Genomic DNA, 20,195 nt, shown 5'->3' with positions numbered 1-20,195 from the left:
AGATCACTTAACTTCTCTGAATACGAGCTTCTTCATGTAAAAGAAGATGGGGTGACAATCCCTGCATTGCCCTCCCCACCCCATAGAGTTGGTATGAGGACTAAATGCATTAATATTTTTGAGGGTGGTTTGCAGGTGGCAATGGATTACATAAATGTAAAGGATAATTATGATTATTGTTAACAACCAACCCCATCCTCCACTGTGACATTTGTTTAAATATTTCAGTGACCATGTTCTTTTCTTTTGCATTATTTTGAACAGAGAGAAGGGCAAGAAATGGCTACAATTTCCCATGTACCATACAGGTAGGAACTGAGTTTATTCATAGCTGGTACATTTAGTTCTGATTTTTCTTCCATTTAATCTCGTGTGTGCAGCCTGTTGGTCAGAGTTGTCAGAAGGAGATCAAAGTACCCAGTGGTTATTTTACAAATGCTGTAATTGGGCTTTTGCCTTCATTATATAAGTTGTTCTGGGTGGCCACGGCATAGCCTAGCAGCCTGCCTACTACCTCTTTGTAGTGGAGGGAAAATGGAGTCCAAAGTGGGCATAATTTGGGAGTAGAAGAATAAAGCATTTGTTGTGGTCAGAAAGGTCCACGACACACTGAGCAGAAAAACTGAAAACAATAATAACAACAATATGGAAAATGGCCTCTGTCCTGTTCAGACTCAGGGTCCTGCTTCTCCCGGGACATCAGTCATTGCTGACCTGCCTGGTGTACATCATACAAGACATATAGTCAAAGAGGGCTCATAAAGAAGTCATTGAAATGTGCAGGGAGTCGATTAGAGGGTCTGTTTCTTGCAAAAGGAGAGGTTTAAAAAGAGCAGTACTCTGGGAACCAGCAGTTAGCGTAATGGCTATGTCGCTGGACTCCCACGTAGTCGACCGCGGTTCGCGTCTCGGACCCGGTGGCTTAAACTCACGCCGGGCGCGTGTGTGTGAGTGCCCAAGATCCCGAGAGGAGAATGGAGGAGAAGGGATTGCGGCGTGACCATCCCCCCTGGGGGGTGATTTCTCGCTTTCTGTCTCTATGTCTCTCTCTGTCTGTCTGGCGAGCACACACGCCCTACAGTGAAAATCTCTCAAAAAAAAAAAAAAAAAAAGAGCAGTACTCTTCAGACTGCAAAACTGAAAGCTGAGAAGAGATAGACTCCAAACTGAATAGGTAGGATGAGGAACTTCATTAAACGTGGAGCAGGGGGTGGGGAATCATTCCTTCGATTGGACATAGAAGTTTTGAGTCAGCACGGGTATGTGTAACTTTCAACAGCTGGTACGAAACTTAACACATGCATTCTTCAAAAAGCTGTATCTACAAATGGAAGTGGAAAAAAGACATAGGTAAATGTGTGAATCTGAAGTGTGCTCACTCATAAATGTTAGAGGAATTTAGAATGTTTGAGGATCTTGCTTCATAAGTTGAAGGTCAGAACAGCCCTGTTCTTTTATAACATGTCTTTCGGTGGACAGAAGTACTGAATGGGTCCTGGTGATCCTGGGAAACACCGTTCTCTAATGCTCAGTTCCCTTATCTGGAGAATGGGAATTATAATAGCACTCCCACGTAAGATCATTGTAAGGATGAAGTGAACACGTGGAACAAGAGCTCTACAAATGTCAGCTATGATCACTGTCATCACCATTAATATTATTCTATTAGAGAAATAGACTTTCTGTAGAACGCGTTTTTTAAAAACGAATTGAGCATATGCCAATTTACCTTACTGCAGTAATGATGGATAAAGCAGAGACCAAAGGATCAATTTACCTTACTGCAGTAATGATGGATAAATTAGAGACCAAAGGGCAAAAGGTTTTCTCTGAAATAATAAATACTGAGTATTCCATCTTTTTTATTAATTAGTACAAACTCCTAGAAAAATTGCATGGCTAGTTAATTTCAATGTAATGCAAATGTGTTTTTGAAAATTGGTTTTGAGTTGTCTGTTTTGGATACGAGGAAAGGTTATCAGAAGATTTCATCATGCTGTTTTCTATCATGTCATAAGATTTTCCACTTAATACCTGTAAAATGTTTGGCACTTATGGACTACCAATTAAGTCAGCTGTGCAGAATTTCAGCACTTTGGGCCAAGATGCACTCTGTCGACATAACTGCAACAACTTCTGTTTTTCATTTTGCTCTGCTTTGTAGCTGTGCTTGTCAGGTCATCGTAAAAGCCTACTCTTCTCTAGCACCCTCTGAATTGATTGACAGGATCAAAAGTAAAATACATGGCAACCTCACACAAGGAAACTTCACGCAAGATCATTTGACGTTATTAGTGAAGTCTGAACATGTTGCAGTGACAAAACTAGGTAATTTGGGGGGGAGGGAGGATTTTTCAGTATAAATTCACTCCCCTTATTCTACAACTCATGCTGCACACATAGTAAGGGATCCTGAGTTCAGAGAGGAGACAAGTCTTCTTCATGTTCCTCACCACGTCCTTAGTATCCACTTACCCTGACAACCTACCTACCTTTAGGAGTTTATGAAAACACACAGTGCTGGAGGGATTACCAGAGGCTTTTGGTCAGCTCTAAATGCTAGCAGTGGCCATTCCATCATTGGGGTCCGAATATTCGTTCTCCTTTGCAGAGATAGCCAGAAACCTGCCCCATTGCCCAGCAGGTATTTGCTAATTGACTGATTCATTTGGCCAGCCTATTCATCCTGGAAAGTGATCTGGGATCTGTCCCAGACTTCTCACATGGACCTTCCCCCCAAAAAAAAAAATTAGTCCTTTTCCCTTATAGACTGTGGTGAAAACACTGAACTAACATTCAACAGATGAAAATTGTAAAGTTCTTGGGTTGAAAAAAAAGTCCTATAATTTTGGCTTTGTCAAAATTAAAATTAAGGGACCAGCAGATGGCATAATGGCTACATTGCTGGACTCTCATGTAGTTGACCATGGTTTGAGTCCCAGCGCTGGTGGCTTAAACTCACGCCGGGTGTGTGTGCGTGCATGCCCAAGATCCTGAGAAGAGAATGGAGGAGAAGGGATTGCAGCGTAGCCATCCCCCCTAGGGGGTGATTTCTCGCTTTCTGTCTCTCTGTCTCTCTCTGTCTTTCTGGCGAGCACATGCGCCCTATAGTAAAAACCTCTCCCCAAAAAACAATTAAAATTAAAATTTAAAAAAGGGATAAAAAAGAAAAAAATCTGAGTTAACCCAGATAACACAAGTAAAGAAGAAGTATAGCAGGTACAATCCTTGGGGACAGACTAATTAAGTAGCAGAGGGCTGGCTGTGATTGTATAGCAGTGGGAGTGAGATGGAAAGCAGAGAAGTGTTAAAGCCACAGGCGAAGTCCACCATGCCCACAATACCTGTGACTTTGTCTCAAGAGTCAGAGGAAGGCCTCCTCCATCCTCATTCAGAGAGGAGACGGGGATGGCAGGGCAAGGCTGGATGGGTCATTTCTCAGGCTACACTGAGGAAAAGATTTCTCGAATCAGGGTCAAGCATCTAGTAAGTACTCAGTAAAAACTGGGAACTTATTACATAGACTTAGCACAGGTCGTATCTCCCCTAATGTGACAATGCCTGGCAACAAAACCTTCCCTTAGCAGCCCCCTGTGGAGGAGTTAGTCCTGTCTCTCAGCACCAACATCAGAAACAGAGCTCCCTTGTCTCTACTGGTCATAGCAGAAGCACTGAGTTTAGGGACCAGCAGTTGACATAATGGCTATGTCGCCGGATTCCTATGTAATCAACCACGGTTCGAGTCCCAGACCTGGCGGCTTAAACTCACGCCAGGCGCATGTGAGTGTATGCCCAAGATCCCAAGAGGAGGATGGAAGAGAAGGGATTGCAGCGTGTCCATCCCCCCTGGGGGGTGATTTCTCGCTTTCTGTCTCTGTCTGTCTGGCGAATGCATGTGCCCTATAGCAACAGAAGGGAAAAAAAAAAAAAAAAAAAAAAAAAAAAAAAAACCACACAACAACAACAACAAAAAACAAAACAAAACAAAAACTCTCAAGAAAATAAAGAGAAATGAAAGAAAAGAAACAGTGAGTTTACTAAACCCCGATCCAATTCAGAATCCTTCATGGAGGAAGTGGCCATCCGGAAAGAGAAGTCAGCCTACAGTCCCCTGTCTTTTCACATCAAACTGGGAACAGCGGGTACCTCAGAAGTCGGGCAGTTGGCAAGTGGTAACTTTTGAGTTTTTACTCTGTATATTTTGTGCAGCTTAATTTTTTTCAATGCACATGCATAATTTAAAACAAAACAAAGCAAAAAAATGCTCTCCCGTCAGCTGGTGGTTTTAATGAGAAGGCCTACATGTAGTTATACTGGGTAACTTATTTGAAGTGAAAGACTCCGTTTAATGCTATTTTCAGTGAAGCCTGGCTTAAATGATCTGGTAGAAAGGGCTGCCTCTTTTATTTGCTGATGTTTATGTGCGGGATAATAATGATGGGTTGTAATGGATGTTCGGATACTTTTAAGTGCTTTTGCCCTTTAAAATGTGCATACGTTTTCTCTACAGAGCCAGGAAAGTGCAAAGCTGATGAAACCACCTCTAAATACAAAGGGACCTATAAGTGGCTTTTAACCAACCCTACTGAGATGGCCCAAACTCGATGTATAAGAAATGACGATGGAAATGCCACTAGGCTCTGGTACGTACTGGCCAAGGTGCTCTTAGCTGGAAGCACGTTTCTATGTAATTTGAGCCCGCTCCCTTTTTCCATCTCAACTGAGAGCCTTTCTTTCACCTTTTGGACCTACTTAAACGTACACATGCCACATAAGAAACATTTTCAAGAAAATGAAAGAGAAAAAAATGTCACCCGCAATCCCCCACCTGAACGCAGCTGCTTTTAGGCTGACATTTTTTCATCTTGAGTTTCTCTGTAGGCTGTTAAGTTTTATGTAGTGGTAATTACTGTCCTCATATCAATAATGTGAGTTACCCTTTTGGGCAATGGTTTATTAAACATGGTCCATGTTTTACATTCATCGTATTAATGATCATTATAAAAACTGGACTCCGAAGCTATCTCGTTTGTTAATGGGCCACGATAATTTGCTAAATTCCTCTTCTATTGTTGACTTTATGATTTTCCTTCTTAAAACACCAGCCGTCTTTTCTTACTCTCTGCTGTTAATGGTTTATGCCATTAACTTAAGTGCGCAAGACCAGAAGGGCAGCAGGGTTTTGACAGAGGCTTAAAAGCCCATTTATAGAGAGCAACATCATGGACTGCTCCCTACCTTTTCGTCCCTACATGGACTCAGTCCGCAAGTCACGCAGCTGTTAGGAGAAGGCCTACATGTAGTTATACTGGGTAACTTATTTGAAGTGAAAGACTCCGTTTAATGCTATTTTCAGTGAAGCCTGGCTTAAATGATCTGGTAGAAAGGGCTGCCTCTTTTATTTGCTGATGTTTATGTGCGGGATAATAATGATGGGTTGTAATGGATGTTCGGATACTTTTAAGTGCTTTTGCCCTTTAAAATGTGCATACGTTTTCTCTACAGAGCCAGGAAAGTGCAAAGCTGATGAAACCACCTCTAAATACAAAGGGACCTATAAGTGGCTTTTAACCAACCCTACTGAGATGGCCCAAACTCGATGTATAAGAAATGACGATGGAAATGCCACTAGGCTCTGGTACGTACTGGCCAAGGTGCTCTTAGCTGGAAGCACGTTTCTATGTAATTTGAGCCCGCTCCCTTTTTCCATCTCAACTGAGAGCCTTTCTTTCACCTTTTGGACCTACTTAAACGTACACATGCCACATAAGAAACATTTTCAAGAAAATGAAAGAGAAAAAAATGTCACCCGCAATCCCCCACCTGAACGCAGCTGCTTTTAGGCTGACATTTTTTCATCTTGAGTTTCTCTGTAGGCTGTTAAGTTTTATGTAGTGGTAATTACTGTCCTCATATCAATAATGTGAGTTACCCTTTTGGGCAATGGTTTATTAAACATGGTCCATGTTTTACATTCATCGTATTAATGATCATTATAAAAACTGGACTCCGAAGCTATCTCGTTTGTTAATGGGCCACGATAATTTGCTAAATTACTCTTCTATTGTTGACTTTATGATTTTCCTTCTTAAAACACCAGCCGTCTTTTCTTACTCTCTGCTGTTAATGGTTTATGCCATTAACTTAAGTGCGCAAGACCAGAAGGGCAGCAGGGTTTTGACAGAGGCTTAAAAGCCCATTTATAGAGAGCAACATCATGGACTGCTCCCTACCTTTTCGTCCCTACATGGACTCAGTCCGCAAGTCACGCAGCTGTTAGTCACAGTTGGAGCTTGCATCTAGCCTTTCCTGCCCAAACCCGCTGTGCTAGTCCGGTACAAGCCCTTCACTACCTCTCGTCTATTAGAGCAGTCTCCTTGCCCTCTAACTAATCACCACCCACAATCACATCCCACGCTGCTGCAAGCAGGATTTGCCCAAGGTATGGCAGCAGGGACAACATGCTGCACAATGGCAAAGCCACATGAGACGATCCCAAGTTTGCATCCCAAGGTGTCCCCGTACTTGTGCCTGTGATCCTACCTGGCTGAGACAGCGGTAGGAGGTGAATTCTGGAGTAAAAACCCCGTTGGATATGCCCCACTCTCTGAAGAAAGAAAAAAACTCGAAAAAAGGTAGTCCGAACCTCTAAGTCCAGTCTCTAAGACGGGACTCCCAGTCCTGCCCTGGCACAGGAGGTGCCATCCCTTACCAGGTGCTTTAGCCACAAAGACCGTTTGCTCTCCTGGACTCGGTGGGCACTGCCTTGTGTCTCTGTTTGTACTGTTCGCTCTGCTTGGGTGGTGGGGGGGGAGGGAGTCCTTTTTCCATCTCAGTCTATTCAGCACCCAGTTGAACTCAAATGTTGCAAATAAGTGTTGCTGCTTTGATAGACTGAATTTTGTTTATACAGCTATTCATCTCACATTTGGCCTAATTCTAGAGTCCTTACATTTAGAGGCCCCAATCAATGAATCACAAGCTCCTCGAGGGATAAGACCCTGATTTGTTTGTCTGTGCTACCTGTCTCCATTCTGAGAATACAGCGGGTACTCAATAAATGGGTTAGCTGGCTTGAAATGAACTTGGGGAGGGTGGAAAATGACGGCCGGTGAGCTACAGAAGATTCTATATTAATCGTCTGGAGTAAATTGGTGTTCTGAGATAAGAGACTGCCTTCCAACAGCAATTTCCTCTTAAGACCGGAGTAAGAAGGGAAAACGCAAGAAAGGAGCCATGTTTAGAGGGGCAACCCATCCACCTTGGCCCTTGCTCAGCAAGTCTTTACCATGCCCTATCCCTGGCTCTCTTGCTTGTTTCATTGCCAACTGCTCCCCACCCCCGCCCGCTGACCCCCATATTGAAGTTTTCTTCACTTTACACAGAAGAACAGGGCTCCTGCCCTTGCTATCTTGAACAGGAGGCTGGGGGTGGACTAGGGGCAGGCATGTGAAGAAAGACCTATCCCTTCAGTATTTGCCTTAGGGCTATCCTTGCCTTGTCCTCCATGGAGAAAGCTTTTGTTCCTCTCTCTTCTCTTTTTCAGTTCAATCAACATCTACACTGGCAAATCTCAGTGGGAAAAACCAATGCTTAAACAATGCAAATTACTTCAAGAACTTCCTGATAAGATTGTGGATCTTGCTAATATCACCATAAACGATGGTAAGATGGTTATTGCACGTCAGAGAACTAACGTAACTTCAGTAGTTTGCTCTGCCTGGGGCCAGAGAGAGAACAGGCAAATGTCACTTAGCTACCTTACAACCTGATTTTGGAAGCTAGGCAGTTAATGTTGGTGGAAATGGGGGTGATGGGACATGAAGAGTTAGGACTAGCAGTGATTTTTTTGGTTTTGTTTGATAATTTTTTAGTTTTTCTAATTTTGGCTAATTATGACTTTCCATTTTATTTTAATTCTTAAAAAGTTTTAATAAGAAATACTTTACATAGTTCAAAATTCAAAATACAGAAAAGGATTGGGGGCTGGCAGGTGGCGTGGTGGTTAAAGGCGCAGGATTACCACATGGCCGACCATGGCTCGAGTCCTGGATCTGGCGGCTTGCTTTCTCACTTTCTCTCTCTCTCTCACTCTCTGGTCAAATAGAAATAAATAAATGAATAAAATAAAATAAAATAATTCTTTAAAAAGAAATCAAAAAGGATATATAGGGATACATCTCCCTCCCATTATTGACCTCAGCCATTCAGCTACTACCGACAGACACTTTATGCATCTATAAGGAAGCATATCTACACATGTGTGTTTTCCCTCCCTTTTCGTACAAAGTGGAATATGCTACACACACTGTTCCGTACCTTGCTTTTCTATCTTAGTGATCTAGTGCAGAGATAATTTTATCAGTACATAAAGAGACTCCTCATTCTTTATTTTTTGCATCATATTACACTACATGAATGTGCGACTATTTCTTTAACTGGTTTCTGATGAAGACTATTTAGATTGTTGATAATATTTTCCTTACCTTTTTACAGGTTTGCACTTTTTTTTCATTATAAGAAAAAACAATATAATATAGTTTTCAAAAACATATTTTAAAATAGCTTTTTTCCCTTTTATGATAGAGGGATATCTATCATACATATGCATATATATATGTATGCATATGTATGATAGATATTATGAATCACATATCATTTATGAAACTGAGAGAGAGAAAAAAACACCTTTTATAGCATCTGTTCATACTGTCCTCCAGCCCATCAGACCTTGGGCTGACCAGGCTGGTGATCCAACTTCCCTTGAGCCCAAACTCCACATTTTTAATGGTACGTAAGATGTTTCAGAGCTGGCATTCTCAAAGCAGTTGATATAGAAGGTCGGATTTCTTTCAAAAATACATTCTTAGATTGTGTCAACTTTCATTTTAGTTTGTGACACTTTGTTATCACATTCCATATTATTAGGTAAAAGAGATACAAATAAAGCTTAAAGAAAAACCACTGCTACACATATCTAGCACATATATGCCATAATTTCAAGAAAGTGGGGTACACCTGAAGCATAAATTCCTGAAAGTGGAATTGCTGAGTCAGTCATATTTTTGATGGTGATAAAACCCTCTCTGTAACAATTGTGCCAATTTATATTCCCACTTGCAATTATGCAATTGCCTGCTTCAGAACACCTTCAATCACTATAGTGTGTTATTAGACTTTTGGATCTTTGTTGATTTAATAAGCAAAAAATTGATATCTCACTTAAAAACTTTTAAGGAGCGATTCATATGCCATAAATTCATCCATTTGATATGCACAGTTCAGTGAGATTTTTTGGTAGATTGTGCAACCATCATTACTAATTTCAGAACGTATTCATTATCCTCCCCCCCCCCCCCCAAAAAAAAAACAGTACCCATTATCAGTCTTTCCATTTCTCCCTATTCCGAACTCCTGGAAATCACTAATATACTTTCTGTCTCATAAATTTGTCTGTCTGGGCATTGAATAATGTTTCTGAGGGTCATCAATGATGTAGCATTTATCAGTGCTTCATTCCTCTTTATGGCTGAATAATATCCATTATGTGGATATACCACATTCTAGTTATTCACTCATTGGTTGATAGGCTTTGGTTAGTTTCCACCTTTTGGTTATTATTAGTAATCTGGCTATGCAAATTTGTGTACAAATTTGTGCATAGACATATTTTAAATTTTCTTGGGTCTATATTGAAGAGTAGAATTACTAGGTCATATGATAATGGTGACTACCCTTTAAATGAACTACGGAACCATTTTCCATTACAGCTGCACTGTTTTTCAGCTCTTCATGAAGGTTCTACTTGATTCACATTCTCTTAAACATTTGTTATTGTCTGTCTTGGACTATAGTCTGTAGTAATGCCCTCACCCCTCACATACACATTGTTATTCCTGATTTTGTGATTTGTGTCTTCCCTCTTTTTATCATTGCCAATATAGCTAAAAAGTTGTTGAAGTTAATTAATTTTTACATAAACTATTTTGGGGAACAGTTTTAGGCTCATAGCACAATTGAGCAGAGAGTACAGGTATTTTCCATTGTATATCCTTCCCCCACCACACCACATCCACAGACTCTCCATCAATAATATCTCACACCAAGGTGGTTCTTTTATTACAATTGATGAATCTGTACTGATGCATCATTATCAGCCAAAGTTCATAGTTTACAGAAGTGTTTGTTTTTGGTGTTGCACACTCTATGGATTTAGGCTACTGTGTAATGACATGTACTCACCAGTAGAGTGTCATAGTGAGTATTTTCACTGCCCTAAAAATCCTCAGTGCACCACCCATTCATCTCTTACTCCCACTTACTCTTGGAAACCATTGATCTTTTTACTGTAGTATTGTATTTGCCTTTTTCAGGATGTCATATGGTTGGGATCACATAGATAGATCATATAGATCATTGGAAGATAATTAGGCAGTTTCTTACAAACCTAAACATATTTTTACCATATGATCCAGCAATCACACTCCTTGGTGTTTACCCAACTGAGTTGAAAACTTCTATCCATACAAAAACCTGCACATGGATATTTAGAGCAGCTTATTCATAATTGCCAAAACTTGGAAGCAACCAGAATGTCCTTCGATAGGTAAATGAATAAATAAATGATGGTACATCCAAACAATGGAATATTGTTCAGCATTTAAAAAGAAATGAGTTATTGAGTCGTAATAATCCACAGAAGAACATCACTGTACCACTTTTCACTCCCACCAGCAATGAATGAGAGTTTCCATTGTCCGTATTCTCACCAGCACCTGGTGTTCTCACTGTTTTGGATTTTGGCCTTTTGAATAGGTGTGTAATTGTATTGCATTTTTGTATTTGCAATTTGCCTAATATCATATGATATTGAATATCTTTCATATGCTTCCTTGCCTCTGTATATCTCCCTTGGTGAAGCACATGCTACAGATAGAATGTTTTTGCCTCCCCACCCTGCAAATTCATATACTGAAACCCTAACTCCAATGCGATGGTATTTGGAGATGGGACTTTGGGGAAGTAATTAGGTCATGAGGGAAGAGACCTCATGAATGGAATTAGTGCCCACAGAGAAGAGGCCCTAGGCCCAATATGGTTGTACAGTTAGAAGCAAACTGAACTGCCAGTTTGGAGGTCACAAGGCTGACTGCAGGGTCAAATTCCCCAGATCAGCTTGAAAGCACATCAGGTGTATGTGTATGTGTGGGATGATGAGACACTGTTGAAGGTGCCTTTGTCTCTCTCTCTCTCTCTCATGCACACACACATAGGCACTATCATGAATAAAATAAATAAGCTTTAAAAATTTTTTTGTTGTAGGATGCATGTGCTTATCAGAAAAAGACAGAGACAGAAAGAGAGATAGAAAGAGAGGAGGAAAGTGAGGAGTCACCCCCCTCCGGGGAGCAGAGATGGCCACACTGCAATTCCTTTTCCTCCATTCTCCTTTCAGGATTTTGGGCATGCATGTACACAAATCTAGTTTGTTTTTCAAGCTGCAGGTCCAGGATTCAAACCACATAGTGAGCCATGTGGGATCCAGTTGTACTTACCATCATGCTACCTGCGAGCTTCCAAATAAGTAAAACTATTTTAGAGAGAGAGATTTTTACTATAGGACACGTGCACTTGCCAGAGAGACAGAGAGTCAGAAAGTGAGAAATCACTCCTCGTGGGGGATGACCATGCTACAATTCCTTCTCCTCCATTCTCCTCTTGAGATTTTGGGCATGCATGCACACATGCTCAACATGAATTTTAAGCTGCCAGATCCAGGACTTGAACTGTAGTCTACTATGTGGGAGTCCAGCAATGTTACCATTACACATCTTCTGGTCCCAAGTAATTGTTTTTGTAAATTTCATTTATTTATTTATTTTTATTAATTTGACTTATTTTAATTTGACTAGAGAAAGAGAGAGAGAGAGAGAGATTGGAAGTGAGAAAGCAAACCACCAGGTCCGGGACTTGAACCATGGTTGGGCATGTGGAAGTGTCCAGTGCCTTAACCACCATGCCACCTGCTGGCCCCCCCAAGGAAAACTTTTTTAAAAAGGGCCCCAGAGAGCTCCTTTGCCCCTTCTACCATGTAAGGTGAAAAGATGACTGTTAATGAACCAGGAAGTGGACCCTCATTAGACATTGAATCTGTTTTCCTCATACAATTTCAGTTTGTACACATTTTGTCAGGTGTGACTTTACTGGTATAAAGTGGGTCTCATAATGAAACTGAAGAACAGGCATTCCAACGCCTTGCAGAGGGCCAAGAAGTTGGTCTTGGAGTAAACTCCATTGCAGAAGATGAAAATCTGAGATCCTTGCTAAGGAATATCTAGGAGAATTAGAATAGCAAGCACAGCTCACATGATTCCTACATTGGAAATTATGAGTCAGGACAACTGGGAGTGTTGCAGCTTGAAGTGAGTGGGTGGTAAGAGAGAGAGAGCTGGGTTTCATGCTGACCTCCCTCCTTCTGAGTGACACATTTTCTTCAGACATGCTAATAGAATTTTCTCTGGGGAAAGAAAAAGTTTAATAAACAGCTATAACAGTAACAAAAACACTGCATTGGGTTGGAATTTTTAGAAAACTGACTGTCAGAAGTCATTTTATATTTTAAAAAAATGTCTGTGGAGTAAGTGAATGATTAGATGGTGATTGTAATGTGTGTGAATGATTAAATGGTTATTGTAATGTGTATAACCAAAAAGTAAGCTATCAACTTTATTAGGTTTGGAAGACTCCTTCTCTAAGTTATGAGTTTAAAGAACAATGAGTACAATGTAAAGGCAAGAAAACTGTGTTCATGTTGAAACTATTTTATGTAGCTTTCAATGTTGCTGACAGACATTAGATATCTTATTTGGAGAAAGCCTCTTCAGTTCTCTCACTTAAATGCTTAATTTTTCTTAACTTCTTAGTACCCCAGAGTTACAAAAGTTTTTTTTTTTTTTTCCCCTATACACCTGTGCTTGCCAGAGAGAGACAGAGAGAAGGAAAGTGAGAAATCACCCACTAGAGGTGATGGTCACATCCCTTCTCCTCTATGCTTCCCTTGGGATTTTGAGCATGCACACACACGTGCCCAGCGTGATTTTCAAGCCACTGGGTTTGGGGCTCAGACAGTAGTCAGTCATGTGGGACTCCAGTGCCTTAACTAGCGTGCTGCCTGCTGGCTCCTGGAAGTACTCTTCTTCAAAGTTTTTGGGTTCTTTTCTGAGCTCAACTTTTGTTGTTTCTGTGATATTGAAGATGTATCCTGCTCTAATGAAGTTGGCTGGGACTTTTCACAAAACTGTCTCCTGTCTGTGTCCATCCTCCTGAAGCAGGCCATCTTAAAGTTCGGCAGGACTGTAGCCATTTTGAAATTACGAAAGGACTTTAATGAGAACAATCTGACCAAGTGCTGAGTCAGAGAGATCTGTTTGAGGAATGGTCAGATGGGAAACCAGGAATGGGAGTTTGAAAGAATCAAGATACTCAGAGGAAAATGAATGATTTTGATTGTAGCGAGGAATGATTTGCATGTGCTTGTATCTTGTACCTATAAATTCCGAGATCATGTTCAGCTTATTGAGACAGTTTGATGATATTTGCTGTCTCCCTGTAACTGGTTACAGAAGAAATTTTCTTCTTCTCCAGCTTCTCTCTCTCATTTTACTGACCCGTGAGAAGCAGCAGCCAGACTCAGTTGGCTGGTAACACCACGATCAGAGCAGGGTAGTGAGTGATTAAGGGAGAATGATGCAATTCCCAGGAGGTCAGGTAGAAGGACTGCAAAGCACAGTTCCAACTCCTAAGGCTGTGGAGAAAAAGAAAAAGTCACAATGCTGTAAGAAAAAGTGATATCGAAGAACTCAAACTTTGGAGTTAGAGAACTAGTCCGGAACCTTTTGGTGTTTTAATTTCCTAACCTGTACAAAGAGGATATGGGGGTTACTCTGATGATTAAGTGAGAAAATGAGTGTATAAGATCTTTCTCTTGTATCTTGTCTCCAAAATGCCAAAGAATGACTCGTTCTCTCCTTGTCCATTAGGAGAGGAACTAGGGCTGGCTTGTGACTACTTAGCCCAGTAGAATTTGGCAGTAGGGACACTACTAATTATGAGATTTTAAAAGAGGACTCAAAAGTTTCTGCATCCTTTCTCTTAGTATACTCTCATTTGAGATGTCTCCTTTGAGAACCCAGGCATCATGCTATAAGAAACCCACACATAAGTGTGCTAAAACATATTTAACAACCAGCTCCACATGCAGAAAGTACTGATTTGTAACATTTGCCAGTTTTCACAATATAATACACACACGCATACCCCCACCATGGTTGATTACAAACTGTAGCAGGCACTGAACTATGAAGTTAGGAAGAGAGGCACACACAGATACAATAGGCACAATTATCCATAAGTGCATAGATTAGTAGAGCCAGCAGGTGGCCTGGTGGTTAAGGCACTGGATTCCACATGGTCAACCATCGTTCAAGACCTGGACTTGGTGACTTGAAAATCACGCCAGGCACATGTGCTTTTATATACTCAAAGTCCCGAGAGGAGATGGGATTGTGACATGGCCATCTTCTCTTCCCTGAGTGAGGGATTTGTCACTTTACCTCTCTCTGTCTGTCTCTCTCCTGCAAACACATATGGAAGGAAAAAAAAAAAACGTAAAAGAAGCATAGGTTAGTAAAATTCAACAAAATAATTAGGAAGTGGGGACCTTTGAACATCATGAATTTTTTTAAATATAATTTATTTAACTGTAAATTTATATCATTTAAATTTTACTAATGGTTGTGTTTAACAACCAGATAACAAAAATCTCAGAAATTAAGAGTTGATTCTTATAAGCTGGTACAAATTGACTCCAGTACATTAGAAGCCAGATCCAGCATACCACTGAACCCAAGCCTGAGAAAGGCCATGTGTAAGGAGTGCAGTCGATGGGCCCAACTGACCAGCTATGGTCAGCATACATTCCCAGCCATATAAGAGAGCCATTTTGAGCCCAGTCTAGCCTTCAACTGTGTCCAGTCTCAGCATGACTGCAACTGCAAGAGAGACCCCAAGTGAGAACTGCTTAGCTGAGCCTAGTCAACACAGAACCATAAGAGATGATAAATTGTTGTTTTTAGCCCATTAAGTTTTGAGGTAATTTGTTACACAGCAATAGACAACTAGAACATTGGCTTGTAGACATTGCTCAATACATGACAGATATTATTGTTTTCATTGTTGCCATTACTGACCCATTAATTGTAGTAGTACTTCAAACAATCATAATAAGTTAATAAAGGACCTATTCCTTTTATTGCTTTTACTTAGGGACCTGGACTTTTTATACAGTAAATGTAATTTGTCATGCATTTTTCCAAAACACTACACATGCACACACACACCACACACACACACACACACACACACACATATATATATAGTCAAAAAGTTCATGGAAAATGTATACTATTAAAAAAAACTATGTTTGTATTTAAAACAAATTCTTTCTTTTAGTATTATGAAAAACCTATGCATAGATTTCAAAATTTTTTGCACCAGAATAAACTTGTGTTTTAATTCCATTTTTTTCATGAAGTTTTTGAAGTCCCCTTGCAACTTCAGATAAAAAGTCCATAATTACTTTCCACAGTATAGTCAGTCTCCCATTGGCCTGTTGTTTACTTTCATTCTGCCACAGCAGGGACTATATGAAGTGAAGTCGCACCACTGAAGCCCAAGGAATCATGACTAAGCAACTCTGGCTATTCCATTTTCAACCAAGCTTGAACAATTTAATAAGAGCAGTAAAAAGAACCATACATGAGATCACTATCTTTTTCTTCTATCCCTTATGATTTTCTCAGTTTCTTCAACTGACCAGAGGATAGACATTAACAGAAATGAAATATTAATTCAGAAACAATTACAACCTTCTTCAGTCACCTCCTCTTTCTCTCACCTCCTCAGGGAGAAAGAACGCCATCTTTGCCAACTCAGTTCCTAGTTGCAGCAGTTGGGCAGATTGGGATAATGGTTAAGGGGGGAGCACTGAGAGGACCTTGGTTAAGATTGCTTAATTTACATTCAGGAGGACAGAGAATTTTTTGCAGCAAAGAGAAAGAAGAAATTAAAAATTGAGAGAGAAGAAGGAAGAAAAAATAGCCTTCCAGGGGGGCAGGTGGACCAGGAGTAACTCAACCTTTTGCAGTCCAAGATCTTCTGAGCATGCTAGACAGGCTCTTTGTGATCCCACCGGCTGAGATGGGGGTGCAGGGCATGGAGGGTGGATTTCAGTGTGAAGACCCTGTTGGGAGTGTATCTCTTTCTTTTTCAGAAGAAATAAATTAACTTTTTAAAAAATATATATTTTCTTTAATTTCTTTTATACATTCAATCATATACATCACTTAGCTAGTAAAGTGAATGTTCCAACATGGATACATTTCACACCAGTCCAGTTGGGGATACTATACACGTTATTATCGACAGATAATAATCCATTTCTGTGTCCCATAAACATTTGTCTCTATTTTTCTCCTTAATGTCTTTCCTCACACTCTCCTCTTTCTCCCACTCTCTTCCCACACTGTATCCAGTATCTATAACCATTTTCCACGTTTCTAAATTAAATTTTAAAAATCGCCTTGGAGACTTCAGGGGAGATGAAGTTGTAGAGAGAGAGATTTGGTGTGAGATGATTGTAACCATGAAGGACATTGAAAAAGAGGGAAGGAGAGAGAATTTTTTTTAAAAATTATTTTGTTTTCCCCAAAACAGTTGATGATAATGTATCCTGGGTTAAATTTGTTGTGGGTAAAATCTCTCTTTGGAATTTTCCTTAGCAGATTTTGTTTCATTGTTTAGGTTTTTGCCATAGGGTTTGTGTGCTCCTCATAGAGAGATGGAGAGGGACAGTGAGAAATCACCCTTCAGGATGAAAAGGCCATACCACAATCCCCTTTCCATTCTCCTCTTGGGATTTTGGGCATGCATTTATACATACCTGGCTTGATATTCAAGTTACCCATCTTGGAATTGAACCACGGTTGATCATGTGGGAGTGGCACCTTAACCACTATGCCACCTGCCAGCCCCAACACATTATATTTTTAAATTATTTTTTTATTTTGGTTATGAAACTCAAATGTAAGTGCTTTTTCAAATGTAAGAAGACATCATGAGGCTTGTATTGAATGAAAAGTAATTTGTGCTGTATTTGTTTAACTTTAAAAGTGGGCGATGATTTAAATAAACAACTATTAAAAATAATTTATGAGATAATTAAAGACATTTGAGCACTAAGTGAATAGTTGCAGATGTTGAATATTATTGCTAATTTTTCATTTTAATCTAATTGGTTCTGTTATTATGACAAATGAAGGTCCTTTATTATAGATACTAAAGTATTTATGAATTAAGTATGTCCTGGATTTGTTCTAAAATAATTTGGGACTGGGGGGAAAGAAAATCTTATTTTATCCACACTTGTTGGAGTTGGGCAACTCATGGGGTGAATGAGGTTTCATTATACTATTCTTTCTACTTTGGGGTATGTTTGAAAATTTTCATAATAAAAAGTTTTTATATCTTCCAGTATTTCAGTTTCTATCATAGAGTGCAGAAACTTTTTAAAAATAATTATTTATTTAATTGTATGTATCATTATTTTTTTAAATTTGCCATAAGGCTCATGTACTCAGAGAGAGAGAAAGAGAGAGAGAGAGAGAGAGAGAAGCAAGCCTTTATGTCTGGAACTCCAATGGTGGCTGACCATGCGGGAGTCCAGTGCCTGAATCACTAGAGGCTTGCTTTCTCTCTCTCTCTCTTTGCTACAGGGTGCATGTGCTTGCTGGAGAGACAGAGAGACAGAAAGCGACAAATCACTCCCAAGGGGGAGGGTGGCCATGCTGTAATTGGTTCTCCAGTCTCCTCTCAGAATTTTGACCATTCACGCACACATGCCTGGTGTGAGTTTTAAGTCACCAGGTCCAGGACTCAAACTGTGATCAACTACATGAGAACCCAGCAACATAACCATTACGCCATCCACCAGTCTCAGTGCAGACACTTTTTAAAGGGAAAAAAGCAGACCAACCCAGCCCAACACAAAGTAATGCAATTTTTTTTTCAACTCTGTTTCTCCAGAGAATGCAGATGATGTTGCAGAGCACATTTTAAATTTGGTAAATGAATCCCCACCTCTGGATGAAGAAGAAATAAAGATTATTGTTTCCAAAGTATCTGATATTTCACAATGTGATGAAATAAGTATGAACCTCACCCAGATTATATTACAAATAATCAATTGTGTTTTGGAAAAGCAAAATGATTCAGTCTCTGATCTGCACGAAGTACAAAATGAGTAAGTATTAATACTTTAGTAAAAAATTACTTTATAAGGACCATCCAGTAGCACGGGATTAAGGCGGCTGGATTCTACATGGCTGACTGCATGGTTTGAGTCCTAGACCGACAGCTTGAAAAACACACTGGATGTGTGCACATGTGTGCCCAACATCCCAAAAGAAGGAAGAAATGAAGGAGAAAGGATGCAGCGTGATTATGCCTCATGGGGGGTACTTTCTCATTTGCCCTTTAAAAAGTTATTTCAGGGAACCAGCAGTTAGCGTAATGGCTATGTCGTTGGACTCCCACGTAGTCGACCGTGGTTCGCATCCTGGACCCGGTGGCTTAAAACTCACGCCGGGCGCGTGTGCGTGCGTGCCCAAGATCCCGAGAGGAGAATGGAGGGGAAGGGATTGTGGCGTGACCATCCCCCCTGGGGGGTGATTTCTCGCTTTCTATATCTCTGTCTCTCTCTGTCTTTCTGGCGAGCGCACGCGTCCTATAGCAAAAACCTCTCCAAAAAAAAAAAAGTTATTTCATATTTCAAATACACATTTTCAATTCCTTAGCATGCAGTCACGGCCAATTTTAGAAGTAACAGAGTTATGCATTGAAAGCTCAGTTAATACAATGCAACGGAAGACCAGCAGATGGCGCAATGGTTACATCATTGGACTCCCACATTGTCGACCCAGAATCCAGTCCAGGACCCAGAGGCTTGAAACATATGCTGGGCGCATGTGCGAGCGTGTCCAAAGTCCTGAGAGGAGAGTGGACAAGAAGGGACTGGCGGGGTGACCATCCCCCCCCGGGGGGATTTCTCTCTTTCTGTCTCTCTGGCGAGCATACATGCCCCATAGCAAAAATCTCTCTAAAAAAAAAAAAAAAAAGAAAGAAAGAAAAAAGAAATCACCTTAATACAATACAATGGTGTCATTTTACTCAAATCTCAGTTTGGAAAGAATGGCTTCAAATTCTAAATGAATCTGGATGTTAGCTACTTTTCAAATACATACTAACCCCAAACCAAATGTTCAGTCTATTTCCCCAATCCTGGTGCTCCCTCAGCTTTCTGCATTTCTGTACAATACATCCAACAATGCCAAGGTGAAAGATCAGAGAGTAGTGGTAATGATAGTTACTGCCCTCTAGCCCACAACCAATCCGTAACCAACTCTTGTATGACACACTAGGCACATATTTTAGAGCCCTTATATATGGTTGAGCATCCCCATTCCGAAAATCCCAAATCCAAAATACATCGAAATCTGAAGTAGTTTGAGGGCTGACATGATGCCAAAAGTGGAGAATTCCACACCTGTGATAAGTCACAGTCAAAATAGTGCAATAGAAAAATATTGTAGGGACCGACCAGATGGCATCGTGATTAGGATGACTAGATCCTACATGGCCGACTGTGCCGTTTGAGTCCCAAACTTGGCAGTTTGAAAAATCGCAGTGTACTTGTGTGTGTATGCCTAAAGTCCTGAGAGGAGAATGGAGGAGAAGGGATTGCAGTATAGCCACCCCCCACCCCGGGGGATAGTTTCTCTCTCTCTCTCTGGCAAGTGCATGCACGGTATAGCAAAGTAGAAAAATGTATAAAATTACTTTCAACCTATGTGTATAAGGTGTGTATGAAGCATTAAGAGATTTTGTGTTTAGACTTTGATCCCATCCCCAAGACATCTCATTATACATGTGCACATATCCCCAAATCTAAAAAATCTGAACTCTAAGCAATTGTGATCTCAGCCTTTTGGATAAGGGTACACTTCAACCTCTAGTTTGGTGGAACTCATCCACCTGAGTGAGGTCCATCTACTTTGGAGGAATCCATCTGCTTCCCTACA

The 20,195-nt window shown here is 40.4% G+C and overlaps 1 protein-coding gene across 1 annotated transcript in view; it reads left to right on the top strand.

Annotated features, from left to right (window-relative positions):
• ADGRG4 (adhesion G protein-coupled receptor G4) overlaps positions 1 to 20,195 on the top strand; it is a 119,534-nt gene that overhangs the window by 54,092 nt on the left and 45,247 nt on the right. Inside the window, 5 exon segments of the mRNA XM_006160723.1 lie at positions 257 to 308; positions 2,165 to 2,328; positions 4,511 to 4,643; positions 7,547 to 7,665; positions 18,142 to 18,358. Of these exon segments, the coding sequence (XP_006160785.1) occupies positions 257 to 308; positions 2,165 to 2,328; positions 4,511 to 4,643; positions 7,547 to 7,665; positions 18,142 to 18,358 (685 nt within the window).

This window comes from Tupaia chinensis, unplaced genomic scaffold (genome assembly GCF_000334495.1).
Source record: "Tupaia chinensis unplaced genomic scaffold, TupChi_1.0 Scaffold000706_1, whole genome shotgun sequence".
Taxonomy (NCBI): Eukaryota; Metazoa; Chordata; class Mammalia; order Scandentia; family Tupaiidae; genus Tupaia; species Tupaia belangeri.
This window is presented reverse-complemented; position numbering and strand designations above follow the sequence as displayed.